The 27,161-nt window shown below is 41.1% G+C and overlaps 1 protein-coding gene across 2 annotated transcripts in view; it reads left to right on the forward strand.

The window, feature by feature from the left end:
- acss2 (acyl-CoA synthetase short chain family member 2) overlaps positions 1-21,956 on the forward strand; it is a 75,519-nt gene extending 53,563 nt beyond the window's left edge. For both annotated transcript variants that reach the window (XM_028583500.1, XM_028583501.1), the window contains exons 11-19: positions 874-1,007; positions 1,139-1,271; positions 3,012-3,068; positions 3,269-3,349; positions 5,253-5,361; positions 6,530-6,598; positions 13,658-13,834; positions 18,758-18,832; positions 21,474-21,956. In XM_028583500.1, coding sequence (XP_028439301.1) covers positions 874-1,007; positions 1,139-1,271; positions 3,012-3,068; positions 3,269-3,349; positions 5,253-5,361; positions 6,530-6,598; positions 13,658-13,834; positions 18,758-18,832; positions 21,474-21,601 — 963 coding nt within the window. In that variant the 3' untranslated portion in view covers positions 21,602-21,956. The remainder of the gene's footprint in view (positions 1-873; positions 1,008-1,138; positions 1,272-3,011; positions 3,069-3,268; positions 3,350-5,252; positions 5,362-6,529; positions 6,599-13,657; positions 13,835-18,757; positions 18,833-21,473) is intronic.
- Positions 21,957-27,161: the final 5,205 nt, after the last annotated feature.

Consider the following 27,161-nt stretch of genomic DNA (forward strand, 5'->3'; position numbering starts at 1 on the left):
ACGATAGTTAATTAATTAAAAATTGTTTTAGCTCTGCTACAGCTCTGTGTCTGTCCCTCACTCACCACTGTGTGTGTGTGTGTGTGTGTGTGTGTGTGTGTGTGTCTGTCTGTCTGTCTGTCTGTCTGTGTGTGTGTGTCTCTGTGTGTCTCTGTCTGTGTCTCTGTCTGTCTGTGTTTCTGTGTGTGTGTGTGTGTGTGTCTGTCTGTCTGTGTCTCTGTCTGTGTGTGTGTGTGTCTCTGTCTGTGTCTGTGTGTGTGTCTCTGTCTGTCTGTGTGTGTCTGTGTGTCTCTGTCTGTGTCTCTGTCTGTCTGTCTGTCTGTCTCTGTGTGTCTCTGTCTGTCTGTGTGTGTGTGTGTGTCTGTCTGTCTGTGTCTCTGTGTGTGTGTGTGTGTTTGTGTGTGTGTGTTGTGTGTGTGTGTGTCTGTGTGTGTGTGTGTGTGTGTGTGTGTGTGTGTGTGTCTGTCTGTGTCTCTGTCTGTCTGTCTGTGTCTCTGTGTGTGTGTGTGTGTGTGTGTTTGTGTGTGTGTGTGTATGCCTGTGTGTGTCTGTGTGTGTGTATGCCTGTGTGTGTGTGTGTGTGTGTGTGTGTGTGTGTGTGTGTGTGTGTGTGTGTGTGTGTGTGTGTGTGTGTGTGTGTGTGTGTGTGTGTGTGTGTGTGTGTGTGTGTGTGTCTGTGTGTGTGTGTGTGTGTGTGTGTGTGTGTGTGTGTGTGTGTGTGTGTGTGTGTGTGTGTGTGTGTGTGTGTGTGTGTGTGTGTGTGTGTGTGTGTGTGTGTGTGTGTGTGTGTGTGTGTGTGTGTGTGTGTGTGTGTGTGTCTGTCTGTGTCTGTGTGTGTGTGTGTGTGTGTGTGTGTGTGTGTGTGTGTGTCAGTTTGAGGGCCTGCCTACCTACCCCGATGTGAGCCGTATGTGGGAGATTGTGGACAAATATCACGTGACCAAGTTCTACACCGCTCCGACCGCCATCAGACTGCTGATGAAGTACGGCAGAGAGCCGGTGCAGAAGTGAGTCGTCTCTCACCATCACGAGCCAACTTCTAGACAGTGAAGCTAGTCATTACTGTTGTATTTTTGTTTTTTTATGCAAGGGAGGCATTTTTAATTGTTTTCTGTGGTAAATCCCTTCTTCTCTGCAGGTATAAGCGAGATTCCCTGAAGGTTTTGGGGACAGTGGGAGAGCCCATCAACCCCGAGGCCTGGCAGTGGTACTACAGTGTGGTGGGAGAGAAGAGATGTCCGATTGTCGACACCTTTTGGCAGACAGAAACTGTGAGTTTTCCAAAATCCTCTAAGGGGTATCCTGTAGTTGAGTTGTAGTAAAGGTTTTTTTTTCTTTCTCAACCTGGACCCGATTTTTCTATGTTTTTGTGTCTAAGTGACTGTTGAAAGTAACAGTCTTGGAAATTCGTTCCAGTATTAACCAAGCTACAATAGAAGTTAAAGTTAAAGTTTTTCCATCCACAAAAAGTTCTGTTTTTGCCGCTGACAGACTCAGATTATTATTCTAAGTGTCTGACAACATTGTGGAAAGGATCCCTACAGAGATAGACTTTTTATTTAAAGAGTAAGATTAGGCCAGCATATCTCCACCAGACTCCATGTAAATAATCAGGACTTGGCGTGTATAGAGCCAGCATATCTCCACCAGACTCCATGATAATAATCTGGACTTTTATCATCATAAAACACACTTCATTCAAAGTGGACAGAAACTAAATAAAACTACCAAAAGCCGTCTCGGTTAATCTTTCCACTGTTCCAACAATTTACACTCTGGTTTGGTTGAAATAAACCCTTAATTCACCCATTTATATGTGGAAATATGCTGCCTCTATACACACTAAAAGTCCTGATTATTTACATGGAGTCCTGGCTCTATTATTTGAAAGTCCTGATTATTTACATGGGGTCTGGTGGAAATATGCTGGCTCTATACACGCTAAAAGTCCTGATTATTTACATGGGGTCTGGTGGAAATATGCTGGCTCTATACACGCTAAAAGTCCTGATTATTTACATGGAGTCTGGTGGAGATATGCTGGCTCTATACACGCTAAAAGTCCTGATTATTTACATGGAGTCTGGTGGAGATATGCTGGCTCTATACTAGCTAAAAGTCCTGATTATTTACATGGAGTCTGGTGGAGATATGCTGGCTCTATACACGCTAAAAGTCCTGATTATTTACATGGAGTCTGGTGGAGATATGCTGGCTCTATACTCGCTAAAAGTCCTGATTATTTACATGGAGTCTGGTGGAGATATGCTGGCTCTATACACGCTAAAAGTCCTGATTATTTACATGGAGTCTGGTGGAGTTTGGTGATGGTGATTTCGGGGCTGTTTCATGTTAAACTAAAAGGATCTTACTCTTTAACAATAAGGTCTATCTCTGTAGGGATCATTTACATAATGTTGTCAGATACTTAGAAGAATAATCAGAGTCTGTCAGCGGCAAAAAATTTACAATGCACATTTGTCCTATGGGGTTATACTGGACCAATTTCTTTCTTTTGTAAGATAATGTTTTTGGGCATTTTAGGCTTTTTATATTTTTCATAGGACAGCTGAAGACATGAAAGGGGAGAGAGAGGGGGGAACGACATGCAGCAAAGGGCCGCAGGTTGGAGCTGAACCAACGGCCGCTGCGTCAAGTAGCAAACATCTATAAATGGGCTCATGCCCCTCTAGGCGAGCTACCCAGGCGCCCACTGGACCAATTTCAAAGATTTTTGTTCACATTAATCACTTAGACACCAATGCATGCGACAAAAGTCCCATTGGTCCAGTTAGAAAAAAAATCCCCCAGAAATTAGTCCTTAAAGTTCATATCTATAAATGTTACAGATTTACAGAAAGGACAGCATTCCCTTCAATCTTTACAACTTGTTTTGGCAAAATAAAATGCATAACATTAAACCTCCATTAGCTATGTTTAACTGCAGGCTGCAGGTTTACTCACACCATGGTGGCTAAAAACCTGTCAAACTGGATGTTTTCTGTGTTCAGGGTGGACATGTGTTGACTCCTCTACCTGCAGCCACACCCATGAAACCGGGATCAGCTGTGAGTAAATGATGTAGAAATAAAACATACTCCATGTTTTTTTTTTTTTTTTTTTATCGGTAGTTCTTTAAAATTTTAAGACGAGGCATATATTTATATAGCACAAGTCATACATGAGGAAGTTTATACAATACACAATTTTCATTGAACAAAATTCATAAAGAGACACATTTGTGATCTTTCTTTGCTCTGTCCTCCAGACGTTCCCGTTCTTCGGGGTGGTGCCGGCCGTCTTGAATGAGTCTGGGGAGGAGCTGGAGGGAGCGAGTGAAGGATACCTGGTTAGGATCATAATCATCTTTTAGAAAGGAAAAGTGATCCAAACTGTTATTTCTGTGTTTCCCTCTTGATGACTCATTATGTATTGTTGTCCAATACTGTTAGCTACTGAGTTGGTTTAACCCAGAGTGACTTGGCTGACGCGCTGCCTAGAGCGGCTGCACAATACAAGGAAAATATGCGATAACGTTGTTGATTATCGCGATAACGGTATTACTTGCGATGATTAAAGAGATATTAAACGGAACTCAGTTCTGCTGCTTTCAGTATTTTGCTAAAATACAAGAAACTGCTTGTTGAATTCCAAACAAATGAAAGAAAATCATTTATCATATATCAGGTTTTGCGCGGGGTCTTAAAAAGTCTAAAAAAGCCTCAAGTTGCAGACTTAAATCCGCTGAAGTATGGTGTTCTAGGTCTTAAATAACTTTAAACAGGTCTTAATTTCCCTACGTCCGTGTAACGCTGTAACGCTCTAATGCTCACGTAAAGTTTTTTTTAATTCCGTGGTGTTGTAATAGGCCTTTCTTTCTTTCGCTCTGCCAAATATAATTTTCTGTATATGTAAAGATCATTATTACTCTGTCGCTTTTATTCAATTTGAATGCATTTATTTAATTTGCAAGTATGTTTGTGACTCTGCATTTTGTTGTACATTTCATTCATAAAGGTCTTAAAAATTCTTAAATTAGACTTGCTGAAACCCGCAGAAACCCTTAGACTTAGAAAACTTTAATGTCCCCGAGAGGCAATTTTTTGCACATTACAGGCATATTGACACATAATCCACAACACAAGCATTGAACCAGACATCTCCAGCACTATTTATCTAACACATAACATAAACACATCAATAACTACAATACAGTAAAAAGGAGTATGTTGCACTTCCCTAAAAGGCCTGATGTCATAAATAAGTGAAACTACTGCACAGTACTTCACACATATTCGTCCTCCAGTCATACCCCTCACCCACATCTTATTTAATGGGTTATTGTCATGAGGAACGAGTGAGTTTTTTGCTTGGTTGGTTCCGACGTTAGGATGTCTGTGTATCTACGACCAGCGAGGGAGCGGCTTGAACTCCACTAATAGATTTACAGTACAGGCCAAAAGTTTGGACACACCTTCTCATCATCTCTGCGTTTCCTTTTTATTTTCATGACTATTTACATTGTAGATTCTCACTGAAGGCATCAAAACTATGAATGAACACATATGGAATGATGTACTTAACAAAAAAGTGTGAAATAACTGAAAACATGTCTTATATTTTAGATTCCTCAAAGTAGCCACCCTTTGCTTTTTTATTAATAAGGGAAATAATTCCACTAATGAACCCTGACAAAGCACACCTGTGAAGGTAAAACCATTTCAGGTGACTACCTCATGAAGCTCATTGAGAGAACACCAAGGGTTTGCAGAGTTATCAAAAAAAGCAAAGGGTGGCTACTTTGAAGAATCTAAAATATAATATAATATATAATATAATAATATGTTTTCAGTTATTTCACACTTTTTTGTTAAGTACATAATTCCATATGTGTTCATTTATAGTTTTGATGCCTTCAGTGAGAATCTACAATGTAAATAGTCATGAAAATAAAGAAACGCATTGACTGAGAAGGTGTGTCCAAACTTTCGGCCTGTACTGTATTTTATTTGATTAGGACGATGCACATTAATCAACATTTCTGTAAATGCGCCACTGTTTGCCAGTCGGCTAATTTTCAACTGTAGTCCTAGTTGCATGCATGTCTTTATGGTGGGAAGAAACAGGAGCAAACCCACGCAGACACGGGGAGAATATGCAAACTCCACACAGAAAGGTCTGGGACGACCCGGGTTCGAACCCAGAACCTACTTGCATTTTGATCTCTTTCTGCATCTTTTGCGTTCTGACAGGTGTTCAAACAGCCGTGGCCCGGCGTGATGAGGACCGTGTACGGAAACCAGCAGAGGTTTGAAACCACCTACTTCAAGAAGTTCCCTGGCTACTACGTCACGGGAGACGGTGAGAGAGACCCCCATCTCCTTTTGTTATGTTCTTTGTTTCCTTCAACTTCTATTTGTTGTATTTATTACTTTAAAGGTCCAGTGTGTAGTGCTGCTCCCTCTTAGTCGATTAGTCGACTAATCGGTCATTTTGGGTCTTAGTCAACTTAGATCTCTTTAGTCCATTAGTCATGTTTGATGCTTTTTTTCATGCTGAATGACTTATTTCCAAGAAACGTACGAGCACATTTCTGGTAAACACAAGAATTAAAGTGGTGCTTTTGCATAACTCTTTGCGGAGAAACTCAGATTTACAGATCTGTCGATTAAATCAACTAATGGATTAGTTGATACAATTGAATGAGTGTTAGTCGACTAAGAATTTCTTCAATTGAGCACATCCCTACCAGTGTCTAATGTGTTTAGTTGTTCATTATCAAAATCTGTGTTGCCCGTTCACCAACTTTTTCATGAATATTTACCACCACCATCAATTCCAGGTATTCCTATTGGCTTAAAATTTTACATTTGTGTTTGCATGAACCGGGGTAGACGCTCCATATTCATGCTCCATCTTGAAATACGTTAGTCGGTAAGGGACATACAGGACATACTGCTCCGTGTGTGTGTGTGTGTGTGTGTGTGTGTGTGTGTGTGTGTGTGTGTGTGTGTGTGTGTGTGTGTGTGTGTGTGTGTGTGTGTGTGTGTGTGTGTGTGTGTGTGTGTGTGTGTGTGTGTGTGTGTGTGTGTGTGTGTGTGTGTGTGTGTGTAAGGGACATACAGGACATACTGCTCCACCTTTCACCTTTTCTCTGTCACATGATAAACTCACAGCTGCTGCTAAGCGTGAAGGCTACCGTAGCTGTAATACCTACTTCAAACTGCGTGGTGCGAGAGAGTTGATTGCGATATATGATCTCAACGCTAGATGGGAGAAATCCCCACACATTGGACCTTTAAATCTTTATCGGTTTCCAACATCTTTAGACTGCTTGTTGTACATGTGTCACGTTAATTCATATATCATCAAATTATCTCATAATATCGAATATTATTGTTGACTTTCTTTGAATGTGTGTACACACAATTTATGGTCTATTATTCTTTATTTTAAGTTTGAAAGAAATCCCATCACCTCCCAGTGAAACTACGGTCACTTGTCTGAACTTTACTTCTTTTATGTTTAGGTTGCCGTAGAGACAAGGATGGCTACTATTGGATAACAGGGAGGATAGACGACATGCTCAACGTCTCCGGTAAGACCGACCGCCGAGCCTCGGCGATCTGATTTTGATCACCTAAATTAGGATAAAGCTTTGCTTTGGTGTGTGTCTGTTGGTAATCTGTCTTTTTTTTTTTTATAAAGACAACGCCAAAAAAGAGTTTAACTGCTGGAGTGGAAGGTCGATAGATTTTAGATTTCTTTATTTAAACCTCCATTGTGTAATTTTTTTGAGTTGATTCTTAGCAAAAACCCTTTTGTTCTTTCACAAAGATGTGCTCATTCATGTGTAATTACTTCCACCAACTAATCAAAGTATTCTTGTAAGCGTAAATCATTCAGAATACATACGGGCGAGTCGCTCGAGTGACTGCAGCTATGTAGCGCCTCCATCTTTAAAATTCATTAGCCAAAGAGGGACATACCTCCATCTTTATAATACATTAGCCAAAGAGGGACATACCTCCATCGTTAAAATACATTAGCCAAAGAGGGACATACCTCGATCTTTTAAAATACATTAGCCAAAGAGGGACATACCTCCATCTTTAAAATACATTAGCCAAAGAGGGACATACCTCCATCTTTATAATACATTAGCCAAAGAGGGACATACCTCCATCTTTAAAATACATTAGCCAAAGAGGGACATACCTCCATCTTTAAAATACATTAGCCAAAGAGGGAAATACCTCCATCTTTATAATACATTAGCCAAAGAGGGACATACCTCCATCTTTATAATACATTAGCCAAAGAGGGACATACCTCCATCTTTATAATACATTAGCCAAAGAGGGACATACCTCCATCTTTATAATACATTAGCCAAAGAGGGACATACCTCCATCTTTAAAATACATTAGCCAAAGAGGGACATACCTCCATCTTTATAATACATTAGCCAAAGAGAGACATACCTCCATCTTTATAATACATTAGCCAAAGAGGGACATACCTCCATCTTTTAAAATACATTAGCCAAAGAGGGACATACCTCCATCTTTAAAATACATTAGCCAAAGAGGGACATACCTCCATCTTTATAATACATTAGCCAAAGAGGGACATACCTCCATCTTTAAAATACATTAGCCAAAGAGGGACATACCTCCATCTTTAAAATACATCAGCCAAAGAGGGACATACCTCCATCTTTAAAATACATTAGCCAAAGAGGGACATACCTCCATCTTTATAATACATTAGCCAAAGAGGGACATACCTCCATCTTTATAATAAATTAGCCAAAGAGGGACATACCTCCATCTTTATAATACATTAGCCAAAGAGGGACATACCTCCATCTTTCGCCCTCTTACACCTAGTGGCACCGCGACGAATGCCAGGGGGAGATTACTCGCCACGGAAGCGAAAAAGAGAATTAAAACGACAACACAACGCAACAAGACCAAAGTTAATATTGGAGTGGCTAGAACAGCTGCATGTAAACAATGGAGATACTAAGAGATCATTTAGGGTTCGGCCATCCTAGGACTTGAAACGCGCTCAGAATGGGAGGGGGCTAGAAAGTAATATTCAGTTGGTTGTCATATACAATTTCACCACTAGATGGGAGAAATTCTAACACAATGTAGTTTAAAAAGAACAACGCACATTAATCAACATGAGTACAATGTCCAACATGTACAGTAAATGTGCCAGATTTAGCCAATCACGGGTAATTTTCATCTGCAGTCCCTATAGCAGGTTGATGGCTTAAAACAATAGATACGCTACAACAATACAACAAACTAGATAGACATAGACAAGTAAAAATGACACAACCACTATTCCATATCAGGACTACTGGCAGGTTAATGGCATGAGGAAAAACAACACAAGTATCATACACAGTAGACACAGGTGAAAGTACATAGACACACATTGGGACGCATCAACAACTCATAAGCACACACAGAGACACTACTATAGCGATATAAAGTAAAAAAAACACATTATTTGGGATTATGGCAGCATATTTGATTAGTCAATAACCATATTGTTTTATGTAATTGGAGATGGATTTGATAGATGTGATGTTGCTTAGTTCTGTGGGTATGGTATTCCATGTGCTAGATACTATCTTAATAAACACGGGATTGTTCTGTGAAGTACAACGTAGAGACAATATAATCTGCGAGTCGGGCAGCAAGACGCTCCGCTTCTGAGGCGTTTCCCGGTGGAGAATCGGGGTTACAATGCCTCAGCTTCGAGTCGGACTATAGCGATATATATTCCGTCCTCTTCTGTTCCATGTTGAGGCTGTAAGCAGTCCAAGAAAAGGTGCAGCCGCGAGGGATTAAACACTGAGAGATGAAAAACACGCTGTGACGCTCTCAAGATCCAGTTTCAATCATTTATACCTCCACACGTACAATACAACTAGTACTGCAGTTACCAAATGTAAAGTGACTCTGTGATGCGAATAAATGCGTGAGTGGGGTCAATAGGGCTTCGACTTTTGCCCAAAACTCATATTCGAAGTTAGTTTGTTTATTAATATTAATAAATCATATTTTGACCATTAAATGCCTTGAGTAAGACCTATATTGGTCTCAAACTTAAGTTGTATATGTACTGTCCACCAGAGGGCAGTGTATCAGTCAGTGTCAATAGGCAGGCAATCAGAAGAAAAACAAAATTCCACGAAGAGACCCTGGATTAAACACAAACAGGAGGGAGTGTGTGTTACAGTGAGAGAATGACAGCGATTATCTTCAGAGCGAGTAGTGACTCTAGAGTCTTAGTGAGAGAACCAAAGAGTCTCCCCTGTGCTTTCTGACCACGGTGGGAGATCTGGAGCAGGAGAAGTTAACCCTCTCCTTGATCTCATGTTGTTGATGGAGAAGGAGAACCAGGAAAGGAGTCGGGGGGGAGAATGCAAGTTACATTTTGAAATGCGTGAAAAAGCCTCGGAATCTGAATTGAAAACATTTACAAGCAAACACATTGACATAAAGTAATGCCCATGACAGGTACGAATATTAAGGGCTGCCTAATATTCGTTCAAATATCATAATTTTTTTTTAAATATTCAAATTATATTCAAATTCCCAGTCTCACCCCCTCTCTGTCAAAGCCCAAAATCAGATGAACAAGCGAAGCAAACAAACAGACTATCATCACTTACCCCCCACCGGTGAACACACCCACCACCTACAATATCAGTGCACAATATAGTAATCAATGAATAATATAAACGAGACCATAAACATACACATACAGGGGAAACGTGTGGCTCCTATATTCCTGAACAATGCAAATAATGTATAAAGTCAAAAATAAGATGGTTTCAGACTGTGAAATAAAAGTGAGGCAGGAATAGCAATGTGTATATGAATGGGAATGCGTTTGATATTGTTTCATATCTTCTGCACGTAATTTGTAATTTGTGTGCTAATATGTAATATGTGTAGAACATACAGAAATTATTAATAATACATTGAATAAGTGATAAGATTCTGAGGGACCTAAGAACAAAATAGAAATAAAATAGACTGTAAAAAGTGTCTGTGTAATAAGCAAATGCTTCAACTTTTTAAGGTCAGTATTGGTTATAAACGAGACACGGTATGAATTAATGTGACTCTTTGTTTTTTACTTTTTACGTTATGCATGTAATGATGTGTATCTATGTGATTGAAATAAACTAAACTGATGAAATTACCAGGGATGCACCGAATCCAGGATTTGGCTTTGGATTCAGCTGAATTTTGGGCTTTTTGACGGTGGTTTTGGTTTTTGCCAAACCTTAGAATTTTTTCCCAGCGAACCGAACGCTACGCTTGCACTCGGCGCGCTACGATGGTCACCGTAGCGACGACGCCGTTGATTACGGGAAGGTGTTTACGTAGGTGGAGCGTTCAATGCAGCAGGCTGTGAGAAAGTGGACATGGATCTGGTGAGCAGAACAAGTTGTAGTTTGGCAGAACTTTCAGTCAAAAGAAGGCCATTCAAGTCCAGCTACATGTTCAATCTGTTCAATGCTGATTGGTCTCGTGGTGGCGATGACCCTAAACTACACACAACATGGCCGCTGTTACAACATCTGGTCTGAAACATCTGAAAGAATACGAGTTGTGCACGAAGGAATCTCCAGACAGCAGCCAGAATGCAGCAACTTCAGGTACAGCAAAGGAAGGACAGTCACTGCTAAAACCAGATGACCATTACCAGCTTTTAACTGTGTTAATGGACTGAGGATGGCGAGGGCTGGGTATCGTTCAAATAAATTTGATACCGGTACTGATACCAATACTCTGACTTGGATACCGGTTCCTAAATGATACTTTTTTTTTTTAACAATAAATGATATACAACATAGGCAAAAGTGAACAAAGCATAGTTAAAACAGCATGTCACTTCCCATCCTATTATAAAATCCATTTTAACAAAAAATGTTTACAACATTAAGGCAAAAGTCTTTTGATTTTTTTTCTTGCCCGCCTACGGCATTATTAGCTCTCGGTAGGAGCGTGCTGCGTGCTCATTGACTCACTGACGCTGATGAGATTTACTCCTAAAGTATTGCAATTTGGTATTGAATGACGAGGCATTTTTCGATCCTTGATACTTTAGAGGCAATTTGGTTGGTGCCTAAAAAGTGTGGAATTCAATACCCAGCCCTGATGATGGCAGTAGGATTTGGTATTCGGCAGAGATGGGAACTCTAGTCTGAGACTCGGACTCGAGTCGCACTTAAGTCGCACAAACAGCTGACCCCAGACTTGACTCGGACTCGACCCAAAAGATTTCAGACTTTACTCAGACTCGAGCTTCGAGACTCGTCAACAACCTGTTTTCATGCAATTATTGCTTTTTAAATCTAAATGTATTCATGTATTTCTATTTTCTTTTATTGCCGCATATACGGGGAAATGTATGACAAGCTGTATGTCCCCTGCCCTTTGCCATAATGTGCAACGTAATGCATCCGCCTTTGTGCGCACACTCACATATAAAAAAAAAAATGCATTGCCGATGGCAACACCAAGTCCTCCCGGAGTTGTGCCTTTTGTCATTAGTTTTGCTTTCAACTTTGTAAACCGCGGCAGTAAGCCAACAGCTGCATGCAAAGTGTGTGGCACCAAGATAAATGATGCCGGATCAACAACGTCGGACTTCATCAGGCATCTCCAAACGCACCTAAATAGGTCAGTCACTCACACGCTAATGTGAAAGAGATGTTACATTAAGCATATATCGTCACAGTTAACAAGCTAACCATCGCAAAGTGTTGTGCTAATGCTGGAGAAAGACAAATAGTATCTTATAGTTAGTAGTCGGTAAAGCTAAGAAATCCATGGCGCAGAGGAGGTGGGACGCACAGATCCATCTCCCCAGGAACAAACGCTGTGTCGGGTGGGCAAACTCATGTGATGCGTAATTGATCCCGTGGATGATTTGTAGGCTATTAAGTGAACAATGTGTAGCCGGTCCACCAAAAACTGTCTTGACTGTCTTAATTCTGCACATATTTCTGTTACTGTATTTACTATTTCATTATTTCATCCATGCGTGGCGGATCCGTCCCCTGCCGTGGGGACGCTGGCCTCACTAACCTCTCCTCCTCTGAGTCGGGTCTCCCTCGCGCTGGACTCAGTGTCACTGAGCGTTATAACAGTTAGAAAATAAATGGCGTTACATCAGTGACTTCAAACTGCTTACTGTGCGTAATTTGGACTGACACTGAGATGATGTTGTTCTGTAACTGGTGTGGCACTGCCACTTTTCTCTTGATTTTCACTTCGACATAAGACATTTTTTTAATGAAAGAGACGTTACATTTAGCATATATCATCACAGGTAACAAGCTAACCATTGCAAAGTGTTGTGCTAATGCTGGGTACAGGCACATTGTATCTTTATAGTTGTATCCATATGATGTGACAGAGAGGTTAGTATTTCACCAGGTCCGAGGGCTAGATGTGTTAAGTAGACCCCATAAAGTTATCCATACTGTACTGTATAGATGGTAGCTACAGGACATGCTTTGAATTCATAAGATTTAACAATACAGTGTTAGGGACAGATCAGATGGCCAGAGACTTGGCTTGGACTTGACTTGACCTTTCCCATCAACGACTTAAGACTTGACTTGGACTTGAAATGACTTGTGAACATCTCTGGTATTCGGTTTTGGATTCTGCATAATCTTAACCAGTGGATTCGGTAGTCGGCCAAACCCCAAAAATCTGGATTCGGTGCATCCCTAGAAGTTACTTTTTGTCCGAGATAAATTGTCCATTCTAAGATCTGTTACCCACCCTCCCGCTCAGGTTCAGCTTCAGGTTCATTTATTTGTACCCGTAGTTAAATTAAGTTCCAGCGAACAAGTTCAGGCTATTTCTCAAACATATAAACAACAAACACCATACACACAGAACAAAACACTAAAATTACACTAACCCGCCTTCACACTGGCAGTTGAAATCAGCTCCGTAATACGCAATAAGCCCCCAGCGGACGCCGTACTACACCGTTGGAAAACTTCGTAAGCGACTCACAAAAATGGCAAAGAGACTAGAAGGACTGATAAGTGTCTGAATGTCCGATTCTCTCTGACCTCTCTTATACAGATAGAAACAGAAAGGTGATATATAGCGGTATAATGTCAATAGTTCCGGGTCTGTTGCTAGCTAACCAATTAGCATTAGCAGGTTTGTTTACCACTAGCATAGCAATGCTAACTTCCGTCGGATAGGAACCGTCCGTAGCCTTTCGCAAGAGTTAAAGTGTTCGCATTAAGGTCTGCGAATCTCCACAGGAAATGGATGACTTCCGGCCGTTTCGAAGCCGTATCGGAGCTGATTTCAACTGCCAGTGTGAAGGCGGCGTTAGGCAATTTCCCCATCTTATTGCTATTTGTTTTTTTTTATATTGTTTTGTTGTACACCGCAGTACTCTAAGCCGTCGATTGGACGGCAGATACTGGACCTCATAATGCAGCGGATGAAGCTGGTCCCTCTGGATTGAAATACCCATGCGTTGTACCTGCCTAGTATACAGCGAAGCTTGGTTCAGTAGTGGTTCCCCAGTCAACATACTGGACCATTTCAAAATCTGGTTGTGGCTCTCTCGTCCCTTCCAGGCCACTTACTGAGCACAGCGGAGGTGGAGTCGGCTCTGGCGGAGCACGAGGCGGTCGCCGAGGCCGCCGTGGTGGGCAGACCTCATCCTGTCAAAGGAGAAAGCCTCTACTGCTTCGTAACGCTCACCGATGGAGTGACGTACAGCCGCACGCTGGAGGCAGAGCTCAAGAAACAAGGTTGGTAGAGACGGCTTTGTTAGGGAAATGTGCATTAAAATGTGTTTTTATAATTGTGTTTTTGTCTCCACTGAAACGCCAATACATTAAAGGTAAAGACGATTTATACGATTAACCTTTAATTATAATAATAATATAATGTCAAATAATTAACCCTCGTGTTGTCTTCCCTTCGACATGCAACCTTTTTGTTTTTCTGGGTCAAAATTTTAAATGACATTTTTTTATTTTTTTTATTTTTTTGCTTTTTCCAATGTTTGTGTCACTTTTTTCCAAATTTTTTGTCACTTTTCCCGATGTTTTAAAAAAAGAAATTGCTGCGATTCTATCAACGTTTTTGTTGTTTTTTTCGACATTCTTTTTAAAAAAAAAAGAATTTCTCCATATGCTATAAAATGGAATAAATTCCCCCAAATTTAATAAAAAGTACAGCTGACGGCGACTTCATCATATCTGTTTCCAAGGAAACTCTGAGTGTTGGCGGTGAATAGTCTGTCCACCAGAGGGCGCTCTACAACGGCCCTGTTGGCAGCTCTCTGATTTATTTGTTGTTGTTATTGGGTTTTTGTTGAAAGGACTTTAAGTTTCATATCTTAAGTTTGTATTTTATGCATTTTATTCATCAGAACTTTGATATATTTTGATGTTCTGCTGTGACAATAAAACAAAACAAGTTTATTTTTAAACACTTTATCATATTATTTTAGTCTGGACTCCTAAATAACTAATGTTAGGGAAATACGTTTCTGGATTTTTATATCACCAAATGTTTGTATCGATATCGGCTTTAAAAATCCTTTATCGGTCTGGTTCTAGTTCGTAGTAACTTAGTAAAAAGAGTAGTAAAAAGAATAAATGTCGAAGAGGAGCTCCGGCGGTTGCTAGTTGTTTAAACCGCTACAGACCTCCGTCCCAGCTCCGGAGCTCCGCATGGTGCTCCGTAGGGCTGGGCAATATATCAATATTATATCGACATCGTGATATGAGACTAGATATCGTCTTGGATTTTGGAAATAGTAATATCGTAAATGGCATCATTGTCTTTTCCTGGTTTTAAAGGCTGCATTACAGTAAAGTGATGTCATTTTCTGTGTTACCAGACTGCTCTAGCTGTTCTATTATTTTTTTTACCCAGACATTACGTCCACATTACTGGAGATTTCATATCTTAATTCTCATTGTGAAGATATTTTGTTAAAGCACCAATTGTAAACCCTAGAATATCGCCACAATATCGACATCGAGGTATTAGGACAAGATTATCGCGATATCTGATTTTCTCCATATATCGCCCAGCACGTCAACGGAAGTTGACGGTTCAGTTACCCAAAATAGGTGACTGTGAGCCGGCCACAGAGCACTACCGGTCATTTTGGTGGGCATTGCTGTTAAACGTACAATATGTTACTTTCTGCCGCTAGGGGTCTCTCAACCAAAACAATCCAATCCAATTTTATTTATAGAGCGCATTTCACAGATAAGAAACCAACAAAGCGCTTTACAAGGTACATACAAACATACATTGGGTAAAGAAAATACAGCATGACATGAGGAGAGAGGAGGAGAAAAAGGCAACTCCCAGACTATGCCCCCACTAGGAGCACAGTGTGGGAACTGGAAAAAAAACACCTCAGCAACATAATATAAGCACATAACCAATACAAGGGCACACAAGACACGCAATGGGTGAGTGGAGTCTTGGGGGGCATTGGGGAGGGGGGGTGTTGGGGTGCAGGTAGTCCAGCACAGGCAAGCAGACATCTGGTCCTGCAGCCAAACAAAGGCGCTGGTCACAGACCCGCCCGCCTCACTGGGGGTAGAAGCAGTGAAGGCGCTGGATTGGGGGTGGGGGGTGATTGCATATCTGTATATATGCAAGAGTTTGTGTGTATGTAGGCCTGAGTAGTCAAGCTACGTCTGGCCCCCGTAATCTGGTTCTCTCAGTCCGCACGATTGTCATTGCGATACACAGCCGGTTGCCATGGAGTCAGCCTTGAAACAGGACCCAGTCCGAGTCAACAATCAACACGTGTCTGTGGGAATCGGGAACGCAAGAGTGTGCCTCGCTGCAGTGCTCCAGGGGGGGTGATTATTCAACACCGGCCTTGGCCAAGGCCAGCGCTGGTTCAGGGAGCCGAAAAAGATAAGATTGGAATTTGTTTTGTCTTAGGGCCAGGAGCCGCAGTTAGTCACTCTCGACTTCTCTGAAATGTCCCCTCTGCTCTCCGTATCGATCAAATTTCCTTGCCAAAACCGTGAGTTTCCCCAAGATGTTGTCCAGACTATCCAGAGCTGACAGTCTCTCCAAGATGGTATCCCATGGTGAGCATAGTATCCAATTTGTGGCCCATGGTGATCATAGTATCCAATTTGTGGCCCATGGTGATCATAGTATCCAATTTGTGGCCCATGGTGATCATAGTATCCAATTTGTGGCCCATGGTGATCATAGTATCCAATTTGTGGCCCATGGTGATCATAGTATCCAATTTGTGGCCCATGGTGATCATAGTATCCAATTTGTGGCTCATGGTGATCATAGTATCCAATTTGTGGCTCATGGTGATCATAGTATCCAATTTGTGGCCCATGGTGATCATAGTATCCAATTTGTGGCTCATAGTGGTCAAAGTCACAATCTGAGTTCCGACAGCTCCGCCCACAGCTTCAACCGTGACGGGCAGCCTGGTATTTTGCTCGGTTCCCGTCTTCTTCTTAATTTCTCGATAAACCAGGGCAGTGCCTGAGCCAATCAGCAAAAGACCTGTTATCATGGTTGCGAATAGGTAGATATCTTCAATGTCCTCCACGGAAAGAACCGCCAGACACACGATCAAATCCATAATCCGTAGTTTAGGAGCAGTGCTGAGAGAGAGACTCTAGAAGTACACAGAGACAAAGACTAGACGAGAGAGCAAAGCAGGGTAGGCAACGGGAGGAGAGGGAGAAAATGCGACCGCCTTCACAGAGAGCCAAACGAGAATGCACGGTAAAACTGGACTTTTGATGACGTTTGGAAGTTGCGTGGAATCATGGGAGGTTTTTCTTCGCTGCCGGTTAGAATGCATCAGTTCACGGACAAGTTTACCCATTCAAGTTTATTCACGTTACGTTTATTAACGTTTATTCATGTTATTGTAATAAAATAGCTGCAGTTTCCCCAACATAATTACGTTTTTCTTGATTAGATTTTTATTTGTAGCTGACCAGTTAGCTAGTGAGCCAGCAAGCTAACAGTAGCCAGCAGCTAAAACCCAAAATATTTCACATATCAATGTCACCTTTTGGATGGTTTCAACACCGGGGCGGACAGAGTTTGTTGTAACGCTAGCTAGCTACTAAACGAGGCTGAGAGACGGGTGTGGGTGGGGATTGTCGGGGAAATCTCCGCGATAGCGAGCCAGGACGATCGATGCCTGTTGTGCAGCAGCAGAACATCTCCCAGCTGCCCCGAATTATCTCCCCTTCACTTTTCAGTAATCTTAACTTTTCGTTTTGGTGCTTAACCCACCTTTTGTCGGGTAAATTTAGCTAACGGCGTAAAGACAGCTAAACGCGAAGGGGGGAGAAATTCGGCAGGGAGGAGATTTTCGGCACATACACCGGTAGCGCTACGGAGATGTAGCTAGCTACCGCTATGGATGGCCGCTGTTGTGACTCGGTGCTGGGTCTGATATAGTCGGTTTCCCGACGTTTAATTAAACTGCCGTTAGCGTCGTAAGAGATAAGTTCTGTGCTGTAATGAAAGTAGCTGGCTGATAGCTGACTGGGGGCTAATGGTAACTAGCTAGCTACCGGGGCTGTTGTCAGTTGTCATCCCGACTGAGTCTCTCTGCGCCGGGGGAGTGAGGCAGACAGACCGGGGTGTGCTAGCTGGCAAAATTAGCATTAGATTAATCGTCTATCTATACAGCTAATGTTAACGTTACTAGTGAAGTTATTCGTGGGTTAGCTCAGTCCTGTTAGCTGTGGTCGAAACAGTCATACTAAAAATAACTTTATTAGCGTGTTGAACGATGTTGTAACCTCATAATGTTACCCACAAAACATTAGCATCAACGTTAGCACATTGTAGTAAGGTTAAGCTGGTATCGATATTGAACTTTCAAAATAGATAAGGTCTCTGTTGTATTACTGTAATAAAAAGTGGGATGTAATTAATCACAAAATGATGCTGTATCGCAAAAAAAGCAGTGTTACGGTTAAAAGTATTTTTTTTTTGTGACATTGTATGATTTACAATTACTCCTGAACGTATCATCTTGGTGCCAGTGTTATGACGGAAGTTAGAGTAACTGGAGGGTGAAAGGTTATATGACGCCACTGACGGGCGACTAAAGGAAACGTGCCGTGTCTGAAAATAAAATAACATTTCTCTGGGTTTGACATTTGGTGGAAACATTTGGGATAGTGTAAGAACACAACTCATAAAAATATATAACATAGGAATGGTCATTTTTAGACATTTTCAAGCAGAAATGTTACATATTGTACCTTTTAAGTTTGGGCAAGAAAAAGTGAGTGTTATGCGGCGACGACCAATTATTTTTATTTCTATAGTAATACCTGGTTTTCAGTGACTGATTCCATAACTCTCTTACGGGGAAGGCTAAATGTTGCCACGCGGTGACGTCAGGGAAGCAGTTCTTCCAGGCTACCGCTAAGCTAACACTACCCTGTGTGTCTTTAGCTGCATGCCACCAGCCGGTAAGCTAACGTTACCCTGCGTTTTTAGCTGCATGCTACCAGCTGGTCTGTGGTTTTCTTAGGCAAGTGGCAAGTGGGCGAGGCTGGTGAGAGAAAAAAAAAGTAAAATACTGCAGGAACTGCTGATCCTGCTTTAGATTTTGAAATTGAGAGCAAAATCGTCTTCTCACAGAAGTCAGATTGTGGGTTGATTTTGTTGTTTTGTGGTGTTCACAGTGCGGGAGAAGATCGGTGCCATCGCTACACCAGACTTCATCCAGAATGCTCCAGGACTCCCCAAGACCAGATCTGGTAAATTTACAACTGATCAAATAAATGATAATGCTTATAATTAATCTCTATTTTTTTTTTTTTCTTAATATTATCCCCATTTTTTATTCACTCATTTATTTATTTTTTATTTCTCTTTATATTTCCACATTTATTTTTCTTATTCTTTTTACATATTTATTCCTTTTTATTGCACCCCAATGACTCCATACAGTTCTTTCAAATTACTTTATATCGGACGAAGCTGATTCAGCTTTTTCCTGCTCCAAACTGTTGTTATTAAATCGGCCTTTAAACTTCCACTTTTACGGGCCGGCTACATAGCACGCATAATGTACGCAGAGCGGCTGTTCCAACACTGCGCTCCCTCTATAATCAATAAAACTGGCGACACCGGTCACAAGAGCAGCGTAAGTGGAGCGTAAGTGGAGCGTACGCACCGCCGTCTTCTATTTATATTTTTCACGCAAGGCTTTTACACAGAATTGGATCATACAGTGTCCATATTTCTTTTAAATTAAACTACCAATAGATGCCGAACCGGTACTTTTAAAACGATTCCGATTCCTAAACCGATTCTTGAAAAACTGAAAAATGACATCAAAGAAAGGCTCTTTTATAAACAGGGTGAATTTTATTCTTGTATTTGATCTCGTGTTAATTGTTATACTGAACTATTGTTATACTATTTCTTTATTTATGTATCTTATATGGTATTAAATTTGAATTTGTTAATATTTTTATTTTTAATCTCTATTTTGCTCTTTGCTTTTTAGTGTTTGATGTTTTGTGTAAAATTTGAGTTGCCTTGTGCTGAAATGTGCTAGATAAATAAAATAGCCTTGCCTTTTATAGAGTTTTTTTTTATTGAAAATTATTTAAATTTAACAATATATTAACGTTTTAAAGTACTTAAATATACAATAAGTAAACCTAAGTCAACTCATTTTTACGTCCGTTTTGGAGGGACAGAGGGAAAATATTTCAGTCAACACATGAAGAGGAACCGAAATTTTGCGTTCTAATCCGGTCCGATTCCACACCTAACTTTACTTTTAGACAAGAGCAGAATACTTCCTTGTTTGATGCTGCCATGAAATGCTTGGTTACATTGTTCCCTTGGTTGTCTGAGTAAAGACTATTTCTTAATTGAAGAAGTTTTCTCTAAAATAGTGTTAAATCTCACCTACGTCATTTGATAACAGCTGACAATAAAAGTGACGTTTTCACAGAGCTGTGCCGGGTCCAAAAAACTGAAAAACGACAACAATCCCAAAGCAAAAGCTCTCCGTCTCGCCTGTGAGTCACCCAGTCCTATGCCGTGTGTGTGAAGCAGGTGGAGCTTTTAAAAAATATACTTTCAGTTAAAAGATACTTTCCTCCACGAAGTCCTCTTACCAACGTGGCATCATGAATTTGCGAAAAAAACACACCATTTTCCTAAAATGCCAAATGGCGTGTTATCTGTAAGCATTTTGGGCTGCGTACAGATAACACGCCATTTGGCATTTTAGGAAAATGGTGTGTTTTTTTTTTCGCAAAGTCATGATGCCACGTTGCTAAGAGGACTTCGTGGAGGAAAGCATCTTTTAACTGAAAGTATCTTTTTTACAGTGGATATAAACGTACAAACCACACCACGTGGTGTCTTATTGCGAGAACATACCGTACTATCGCGAGAAAAACGTCACACGCGTGTAAAATTTTTTTTACAAAAAACACAACGGTGACCAACGTTACACGCTTATATGAAAACAATAAACGGTTGGGTTTAGGAAAGAAACATTGGGGAAGGCTTAACAAAAACGGTTGAAAATCACCACACGCGGGATGCGATCCCGGCTCTTCTGGGTGAAAGTCCCGCGTTTGACTCATCCACCCCCCCCCGCCCCCCCAACCAACCAACATCCCTCCGCAGACTTACGTCCTTTCATACTATTAATTAATTATTTTTTTTACCTTTAATGTCGTTTCCGTCATTAGACTGTTTTTTTAAAGGTTTTTTTTTTTTTCAAAACAAATTTCTGCCGTTTTTTTCTATACTTTTTCCGAATTTTTTCAACGTGACAACATGACTTCGCGTAAACATACATATGATTTGCCAATTTCCCCGAAGGTTTTTAGCAGGGTTTTTTTGTCGGGGAAAACGGCATACGAATTGGTGTGTCATACATACACCACTTTATGAGATCAGTCTGCTCTTACGTTGCACGTTCACTGCAGCCAAAGCGTTAGTCTAACTATGTCAACAAACTAGGGCTGCTCGATTATGGGAAAAAATATAATAACGATTATTTCAGTCAATATTGAAATCACGATAATTTAACACGATTACTCGTTGACTTCTGGAAAGATGTTTCAATTATTGTACTTAAACAGTGGAAAAAGTTAAATAAATCAACGGTAAAAAAACACATACAACTGTGAACTTTGCCTCAGTACTTTTCCTATTGAAACTTTATTTTTTTCATTCAGAAAACACGAGAAAATAAGACTTTACTTGCAAAACGTAATGAGCTAAATAATTGTTTTTCTCGATTATTCTGTTTTTGTGATCGTTGGGAGCCGAAATCATAATCGCGATTTTAAATTTTGATTATTTGCACGGCCCTACAACAAACACAAACGCAGCCTCATCACCAATGTCCTCCGCTCTCCGCAGGCAAGATCATGCGACGGGTGCTCCGCAAAATCGCCTGTGACGAACGGGACCTGGGCGACATCTCCACGCTGGCCGACTCCTCGGTGGTCGAGCATCTCTTCCAGAACCGATGCTGCGTTGGCGTGTGACGGCCTCCGTGGCGCCTCGCAGGGGAGGAGGCTCGGACTGCAGCCGCGCGCCGGCGGCCACAAACACAACCAGGGGGGAGAGGAGGAAGAAGAGGCGGAGGAGAGACACAAAGAACTTGGTCTTGGCCCAACAAACAACCTTTAGCTCCTGATGAGTACGACCGGTGTGCAGCAGAGCCTGTATCTAAAAATGACCCTCGCTGTCTGGAACATCTGTCTGGTTACTGGCAGACGTAGTAAACACTTTAACAGCAACAAACAAAGTGTAGGAATGAATAATAACATCAGTCGTTTGGTTTGAATGTTTTCCAGAAGCTGACAGAGTTGCTGCTGTTTTAATAAAAACAAAACAAGGCATTGGCGTGTATGAGAGCGAGAAGCCAGAGGTTGTTTTTGGGAAAGACCGTCTTGCAGTCCAACTGTGTGGAAGAGGTAGAACAGGGTAACACTTCCTTTTGGTTTTATCCTAATTAGGGGGGGTCACGATTTTGCTCTCAATTTCAAAATCTAAAGCAGGATCAACAGTTCCTGCAGTATTTTTATTTTTTTTTCTCTCACCAGCCTCGCCTACTTGCGCACATCCAAAGAAAACAACAGACCGGCTGGTAGCCTGCAGCTAAAAACGCAGGGTAACGTTAGCTTACCGGCTGGTAGCATGCAGCTAAAGACACACAGGAGCTGTGTCTCAAACCGTCCACTTCTGTCAGTATACTGCTAATGTGCACCGACCACTTCCTGCCGTAGTGCCCACTTTGGATGGTTAGTGTCGTCCCAAACGGACCACTTACGTTAAAACTCTTACCGGAAATGACGAGCGCTCGGCTCGCCCCCGCCGCCTCTGAAAATCTGACGAAAATCTCTTAAACTGACCTTTGTTGATCTGAGATGAAGACAGATTCAGCAACAGCACGGCCTATTTCTCGCTTAAAATGTTTTCAGAAACACGTTTCGGTGAACTATTTTCGTAAAAAATGAGATCGTATTCTGAACGAGCCGCCCGTTATGCTCTGTTGTGAAATCCGGGAGAAGCCAGACCCACGTGACGCGTTGGTCCAATCAGCTGCCGGTCCACGTTCCTGGCCCCTCCCCTTTCCGCTGCGTAGTCAAGATGGCGCCCGTTTAGTGCGCGTAGTGTCCATCGTTCTACACTTAACTTTTTGACCGTTTTTAGGGGGTCATCCTGGTACTTTCAGTGCTCTGACTTTTTCGTTATCTCCACTATATGCTTAAAACTAAGTGTTTGAAGTGTGCAAGTAGGCGGTTTGAGACACAACCAGGGTAGTGTTAGCTTAGCGGTAGCCTGGAAGAACTACTACCCTGACGTCGCCGCGTGGCAACATTGAGCCTTCCCCGTGAGAGAGTTATGGAATCAAATGTCACTGCCCGATGTGATTCGAGTGCCGATGTGAGTCGCGCGTGCTCGGATTCAAATGGTTTACGGCATAACGTGTCTTACTGAAATTTGTGAAATCTGTAAAATAATAAACTTTTCTCTTTACACAATAACAGAAGATGGAAATCATTTCAAAAACGTTGTAGCTATCTATGATTGTTAGATTGCTAACGTTAGCTCAAAACGCCATTCAAGTGAGAGCCTTTGTAACTAGCAGTCATTTCAAGAACGTTTTAGCTAGCTGATTGTTTGATTGCTAACGTTGGCTCAAAACGCCTTTAGCATCTAGTAGCTACTTGATTGCTAACGTTGGCTCAAACGCCATTAGCATCTTGGAGGCTACGTGTCGCAAAGTGACGCATGTGCGACTCACATCTGCTCTAGACTCACATCGGGCAGTGACGGTAAACAATAAAAGGTAAAGCATGTGGGTTTCAACGGGACTCCGTGGTGCATTCATGTGCACCTCATTAAACTAATAGTGCATTCAATTGCACCGTGTAAACTCTGAGACACTCAAAGTGTTGTTGCATAGTACCCTTCTGCCATCTAGTGGCTCTTATTGCACAATTGCCATACCTGTTTAGAAAAAAAAAGGTTTATATTGAATTGTGTGTGACCTTAAAATTCGAAAGTGGAATCGTGACCCCCCTAATCCTAGCGTTTAGTCAAAATTACACCGCAATACCTGCTACTTAACTGCTCAGTAAAAGGATACAGTACTGTGAGTTTTGTGTCAGTACGATAGCTTTCCGGTGGTTAAAGTCGAAGCGTTTCCACACTGGAATAAAAGTAACGTGAAGTGCTGCCTGTATCTGCCCCTGTAGTTGTACAACAAGTTGTCTCCCCCAAATCGCTGCCATAGTACTGTTCTGTACACTGATAATTAACTAAATCTGAGAACGCTCAATATTTCTACTAGTTTTCATTTCTGAATTGTAATTTTCTAAAAAAAAAAAAACATGTAGTTTTGTGTAATTTTTATTCCAGCGAATGTTTAACATAGGATGTGTTGGGTATGTCTGTTAGTGGGTCTGCACGCTTGTTTGTTCTTTTTTTTTTTTTTTTTTTTTTTTTTTTTTTTTTTTTTTTTGATTTGAGTTGCAGAGACGTGATTGGGCTCTTGTGGAAACTGGGAACGTGTGTTCAGCATCTTGTAGCTCGGGAGACTCTTCTAAACGCCCCAAACCCGCTGCAGGTCCCATGGAGAATGGGTCTAGAAGTCTGACTTTACACTCTAAATACTTTCTGACTTTCTGTTTGTTAGCTACAAGCCCTCATTGTTGGTTTGGCTCTTTTTACGGGATTTGTGTACAATAAGAAAAATATAGAATATCACTTCCTCCATCCTTTCGTTTTTTTTTTTGTTTTTTTTTTAAATATTTAAGGAGAAAGTGTCAGTCAGCCTGTGGATAAAAAAACAATGTCTTTAACTTACAGCAAGTCAAGGTTGAAGCAATGTACCATTCAAAACGTAAAATTGAGTCAAATCGAACTAAACATGAACTCTGAGCTCATTTTGGTGGCTTTAAAGGTTTCTCCTCTTAGTTTTTACGCTGTCGAAGTCGTCTGTGATTGTGAGAATGATATAATTTGAGTGTGACGAAGCAGAAGCAGGACCTCGTACTGATTTCGTTATGTCTCGATGTGCCAACTAAAGGAACTGCTAAAGTGCGGCTGGGTGTGTGAAGCTAATAATTGTATCTAATGTTTGAGAAAAGCGCAGCTGCTTGTTTGATTTAGAAGCTTTTATTTGTGTTTGTGGAACAACTCTGGGGAAGGAAAGAGAATTTTGCGGTTTGTATCTTTTTGTCTTTCTCTCCGATCAGCCCCAGTTTTGTGTTGTTTTCGTTTCTCTGTATCAACGTGTATGCAATGACAGTAAATGGACATGACTACTGACTCATCCTCTGTCACTGGCTCGTCTTTTTCAAAAAAAGTATTTGATGTGTGCAGTCATTGAGGAAGTGGTTCAAGGAAATGTCTCTGACGCATTGGAAGGTTAAGCTTAAAATAAATTTTACTTACTTACTTAAGACTTTAACTAAAGTTTAAGCCTTTCATTGCATAAGAGTGCCATATATGATCTACTTCACGCACGAGCAGATCAATTTCTTCTCTCCTTCCTGCTCAGCAAATCCTCCATCATAACTCCATCATATGCTCCAAGGTCCAAACGCGCCTGGCTTTTAAAGGGAATGGGAGATGATCTCTGATTGGTTGATTGCATGTTACACCCAAAACACACCTCTGATTAATGAAGACACTAAGGACAACTCTTTAGGACCAGGCGCCCGTCACACAGACCCTTTTTACTGCCGTCAAACTAGCAAAAGTGGATTCGTACACGCCCTAGGGCTGGGCGATATATCGATATTATATCGATATCGTGATATGAGACTAGATATCGTCTTAGATTTTGGATATCGTAATATCGTGATATGACATAAGTGTCTTCTCCTGGTTTTAAAGGCTGCATTACAGTGAAGTGATGAACTTTTCTGAACTTACCAGACTGTTCTAGCTGTTCTATTATTAATGATTATTTATCTAAAATCTAAAAAGTGTGCAGATATTTTGCGAGAGCTCCAACTGTCAACTCTAGAATATATCGATATCGAGGTATTTGGTCAAGAATATCATGATATCAGATTTTCTCTATATGGCCCAGCCCTATATTAGAAAATATGGGACGTAGAAATAAGCGCTGAAAATGTGTAGAAGAAAAATGTAACAATTTAAAACGATGGAAAAAACTAAAACAAACCTTATGGAGCTTTGATTTCAAAAAAGGTACTCCTGTTATTATACAGTATTTATGTTCACATTTTATTGTTATTTGAACAGCTGAGCATTGAACCAGGTGAAGAAACCTGTTTATTATTTATTCATTTGATACCATATGAGAGTTCACTGAAATAGCCGGTTTCTATGAAACTACATGTGACAATGTCATATTTGGCTTTGACTGAACATTTGCTCTCACTTTGCGGAAAAAATATCTGGATATATATCGTATATCGATATTCAGCCAAAGTATATCGGGATATGACTTTTGGTCCATATCGCCCAGCCCTATATTAGAAAATATGGGACGTAGAAATAAGCGCTGAAAATGTGTAGAAGAAAAATGTAACAATTTAAAACGATGGAAAAAACACTCCCTAACACACACCTGCACCAGATCATTAAAATAGGGCCCAAAGTGATAATGTGACAGAGAATGCTGGTGTTGAATTCCTAACATTTCTACGTGAACCAGTGCTGTAGAACCTGAGATCGCTCTTGGTCTCGAGACCACTTTTTGAAGGTCTCGTCTTGGAATTTTTACTTAGTCTTGTCTCGGGTCACAGATAATAAGAGGATTCAGGATTTTATTTCAAGACCACAACTGCAGGGATGTTACTGAACTGCCCGTGCAGTGTTAAATTCATGTGTTAACATCCTGACCCGTTTGCTTGTAGGAGACAAAACGGAAATTCTTAAATGAAATTCACCTCTGCAATCCCTTTCATGGCAATAATAGAGGTGAATGAAGAAGATTTTTTTTTTTCTGCGAGGGTTTTTCATGGGAATGTGGATCTTTCAGATCAATTTGAGGAGTGCCTATGGTTAGCATTTTTCAACATTTTATTTATATAGTTCAATAGTTTAGGTGGTCTTCTGTGTACCAACAGAAAAGTCAGCAAGGGTTTAATTGGTAATTTACGCTTTTTTAAAACCAATAAAGTTTGGGATTCCATCAAAAGCTTAGCATTGCAGGTAATTGTGAAGCTGAAATGTCTCTCATATAAAGACTGACATAGAATGACTTCTGCTACTGATCACTGTAAGAAATGGGGCGACGCCTGCTAGCTAGTTCAGCTAGTTCGGTCAACTCGAGCTGCACTGAATACACACCCGTGACATGGCTCACTCCCCGTATCATTTACCAAACACATCCCCTCAATTTGGTCTGTTAGAGCTGCACAATTTCCCCATTTCCCCATCTCTGCCTTGTCAATGCTGCTGCCTGCAGGCTCCGGCCAGGGGGAAGCTACTTTATCATCACTCCCCAACATCTCATGTAATCCCATACTGCGGGGGGGGCAGGGGGGGTGATGAGGTCGGAGTCTGGCCACCAAACACAATGTTTTGCTGTTATAACCAAGGGGGTAAGCTTCGCTT

This window comes from Perca flavescens, chromosome 7 (assembly GCF_004354835.1).
Source record: "Perca flavescens isolate YP-PL-M2 chromosome 7, PFLA_1.0, whole genome shotgun sequence".
NCBI lineage: Eukaryota > Metazoa > Chordata > Actinopteri > Perciformes > Percidae > Perca > Perca flavescens.